This window comes from Elaeis guineensis, chromosome 10 (genome assembly GCF_000442705.2).
Source record: "Elaeis guineensis isolate ETL-2024a chromosome 10, EG11, whole genome shotgun sequence".
NCBI classification, from domain to species: domain Eukaryota; kingdom Viridiplantae; phylum Streptophyta; class Magnoliopsida; order Arecales; family Arecaceae; genus Elaeis; species Elaeis guineensis.
In genome coordinates this window covers 970,478-974,016 of record NC_026002.2, presented here as the reverse complement: position 1 = coordinate 974,016, position 3,539 = coordinate 970,478, and the positions used below count along the sequence as shown (strand labels likewise).

Genomic DNA, 3,539 nt, shown 5'->3' with positions numbered 1-3,539 from the left:
AACGGTTCTATAACTTTTCCATTCCCCGAAATAACCCCAAGGCCCACTCCGAAGGTCTCTGATCTCTCTCTTATCTTCCTACTTGGGTCGTCCGCTCCTACCCTCCATTATTCTCCACACTCTTGGGTCGGGGTTTGCAGAACCACGTTCGGGTTAGGGTTTCCTTCCGAAAGAGCATTTCACAGCCCATTAAATGGAATTTCTTGATTTATTTCTCCTTTTTGGTTGATTTTCCTTCAAATTCTTGGTCCCAGGACGAACCCAAGGTTTCCAGATTTGGCCATTTCTCAAGATCGGCTATCTCTAGGGTTGGAGTTTTCGTTTTGGGGGCGGCGGCCATGAGGGTTCATCCGGCTCCCAAGAAGCGGAACATCACGTTCCGGTACGACGTCGGCGCCGCCCTCTTGGCGGCTGATGCGGTCGTGCTGGGCCGGCAGAAGAAGCTCCGCCGCCTGCCCCACATCTTCAGCAAGGTCCTCGAGCTTCCCCTCGCCGCCGAAGCCGACGTCGCAGTCCACGAGGGTCCCGACGACTTCCGCTTCGTCGCCGCCGCCGGTGACCTCGTCGGCGGAACCTTCCGGGCTCACGCAGTTCGGATCCACCCCGGCGTGATGAAGGTTGTGGTCCGGGGCGATGGGCCTGCCGGCAGCGGCGGGGACGCTGGCCGGGACCTGGACGGCCTCGAGTTCGACCGGTGGAGGTTCCGGCTCCCGCCGAGCACCAGGCCGGCGCTGGCTACCGCCAATTGCATCGATGGAGAGCTCGTGGTGACCGTTCCGAAGGCCAAGGGCTCTGATGATCCTGATGAGGAGGAGGGGGAGGAGGAGGATGGGGGAGGAGCAAAGCTGTGGGGTCAAGAGGAGAAAGGGGGTCTCAGAGGCAATGGAGGCATGGACCGGCTTGTAGTTGTACAGTAATATGCTTCACTTTTCTTTAAAGATAAAGATGGTTCTTTTGGATCATGGTTGAACTATTTGTCATATTTTCAGTTCAATTGAAGAGTCTTTCCTGTAAGTATATATAGTGTTTGTTGTGGTTACTTTGCAATTAGCTAGTCAAGTTCATTCTTTTGACCTCATTGCTCTGTCAATGAAGTGGGGAATTCTTGATGCCCATCTGCATTGAACTGGTGGCGCTTGGTTGTCAAATGGAAGCATTTGTATATATATTGAATTTGGGCTTCATAAGAGAAGTTTGGATGTGATTTAGTTCACTTTCATGTCCCAACTAGAACTCCTGTATGTTCAGTTTTGATGTTGACTTGATTAATACCGGTTGTCTATCTTGTGTTGGAACTGCAGTTTACGATTTTGAATGTTGTATAGCTTAGCACTTATTCCTCGAGAGGTTTTTTTTTTTTTTTTCCTTCTGCTTTCCAGCTTTTGAAGTTTGTTTTGGAAGTATATTATAACTCATTGAGTAATCTTAGGCTTCCTGCATGTATCTGGAGAGGACGTATGCTTTTAATCGAAAGCTATCGAGGTCTTTGTGAGTTCATCATCGGAGATGTGATGATTCCTTTGTTACGTTACAAGGTTGGTTGCATTTGATAGGAAAGTTCCAAGGGCCTTTGGCTTGCTGTCAATGTACAAACACAAACTTGTTCTTCCATGCCCAGGTTTTTTTCCTGATTTGTAGTGTAAGCGATATATTACTGTTTATTTTGTGTTTCTTTTGAGGTTAGTCTTGTTTGTGTTAGTTCTGTCTACCTTATGCTTTCTAGTTGGTTGGCAAATATGTGCCTATGCCCCAGGGGCCAGGGTGGAATTCAAACTATGAGGCCCCTCCAAAGGGAATATGATTTTGTTGCCGTGTCAGCAATTTGCAATGTATCTGTTATGCCTTGAGAGTTCTTGTTAATTCTTTTTCACTAGGATTAACTGCTTGCACTCATTCTGGCTGTTGCTTGTATTGTTTTGATATTTTGTAGATTGCACTTGGCTTGTAAAGTTATTGCAAGATAATCTTGGTCAATCATCGTGTTTCAAATATCAGCTATTCTCCCGTTTTGCTTATTGTCTGTATTGTGGGAACACTTCTGTACTTTCCACCATGAAATTCAACTGCATGAGAGTGCATATCTCTGTCCAATCTGATGCTACTGTCTGGTTAGGTCGCATGTTTCACCGATTAAGTGAATAAGCGAATTTGTAGAAGTGCCTTAGTTCCTGTAAGAGCAATGACTGCTGTCATGGAAATCCTGTCTGCTTAATGGGCTTTAACTTTTGACATTTTCTGTTACTTCCAATGCTTTCCTTCACATTATGGTCAAGGTAGATTTATTATTCACTTTCTGGTTTCCATCCTCTACTTCAACAGAACTGCATCAGAATACTTCACTCTTATAGGAAGCATTTTTCTATTGCTTCTGAAAAAATAGGGTCGTTAAAATCTCGAACATACTTGGATTACCTAATAAGATAAAGATCCGCATTACCACAGAAAAGCTTTGCAACAGAGTTGTTTCGTCCCAGCCCACATGCTTCCGATAACTGCGCTCTGTTATTTCTCTCAAATGTATCATTTGTGATGTTATTGGGACTAGCAAACCATGGATGCCACTGGTCGGTCTGGTCCTTGTGGTTCGTTAGCTCATCTTCATTCAGCATTATCTGCAATTGATATTTGGTATTGTCTTATCAAGAAAGTTTATTTGTCGGTTGCATATATTTTCAAGAATGCTGCATTTTTTTTCTGTGTTTTTACCATCGCTTCCTATAGTTTTTCCAGATGCTTTGCATTCCCTTTTGATCATCACTTGTGATGCTTTCATATTGTCTTTTCCTATAGTTTATTCCTATTGTCCTTTTCTGTTTATTCAGCATATCCCTTGTGATGTTTTCTTACATGTTTGTGCTTTTGATCGTCCTTTTTCTGTTTATTTCATCCCCTTATCTCATCCCCCCTTTTTTTTCTCCTTGCATGTGATGCTTGTTGAAGAATCGTCAACAATTTGATTCTGTATTGGGTGATTGAGTATAGATATGTCAAGAGCACGGAGCACAAGTTGCATCACCAGGTTTCATTTGCAAGGTCTTTTCCAACCTGCCAAGCAACAACATATCTTATTTGATTACGTAATTTTTTCTCGAATAACATTGGCTAGAAGATTTTGGTATTCTACGTTACTGTCAATTTATGGACGGGGTTGACGTCTTTGATGAGATAATAACGCACCTCTGGTTCAAAGATGGTCTGCAGAAGAACCATTTTGCGTAGTGTTCTCCATTTATAGAAGCAATGTTCACTGGAATGAGCGTATAACGTGGCTCGCTGGGAGCCATCAAGCGTTAAGACTTCGCATAGGATATTTATGCCATCCTATTGGAATAACCTTACTTCTGTAGAAGGCCTAATTCTTCTAATCATAAGTTTGGATGGTATGATCCTTGCCACTAACAAGGTCTCTTACTTTAAGTTGTCAGAGGTCTAATCCATTTGAACTTCAATTTGGTCTTCAAATCACACCAAGGAAAACAAAAGGTTTAAATTATATTGTATCTCAGCCCATCGCATGGACCGTTAAAACTCGAGTTTGT

The 3,539-nt window shown here is 43.3% G+C and overlaps 1 protein-coding gene across 1 annotated transcript; it reads left to right on the top strand.

Annotated features, from left to right (window-relative positions):
- Positions 1-1,282, top strand: LOC105053360 (uncharacterized). The gene is made up of 2 exons (XM_010934465.4): positions 1-152; positions 255-1,282. Exon 2 carries the CDS (start codon positions 339-341, stop codon positions 915-917), a length of 579 nt encoding a protein of 192 aa, XP_010932767.1. The 5' UTR covers positions 1-152; positions 255-338; the 3' UTR covers positions 918-1,282.
- The last annotated feature ends 2,257 nt before the right edge of the window (positions 1,283-3,539 follow it).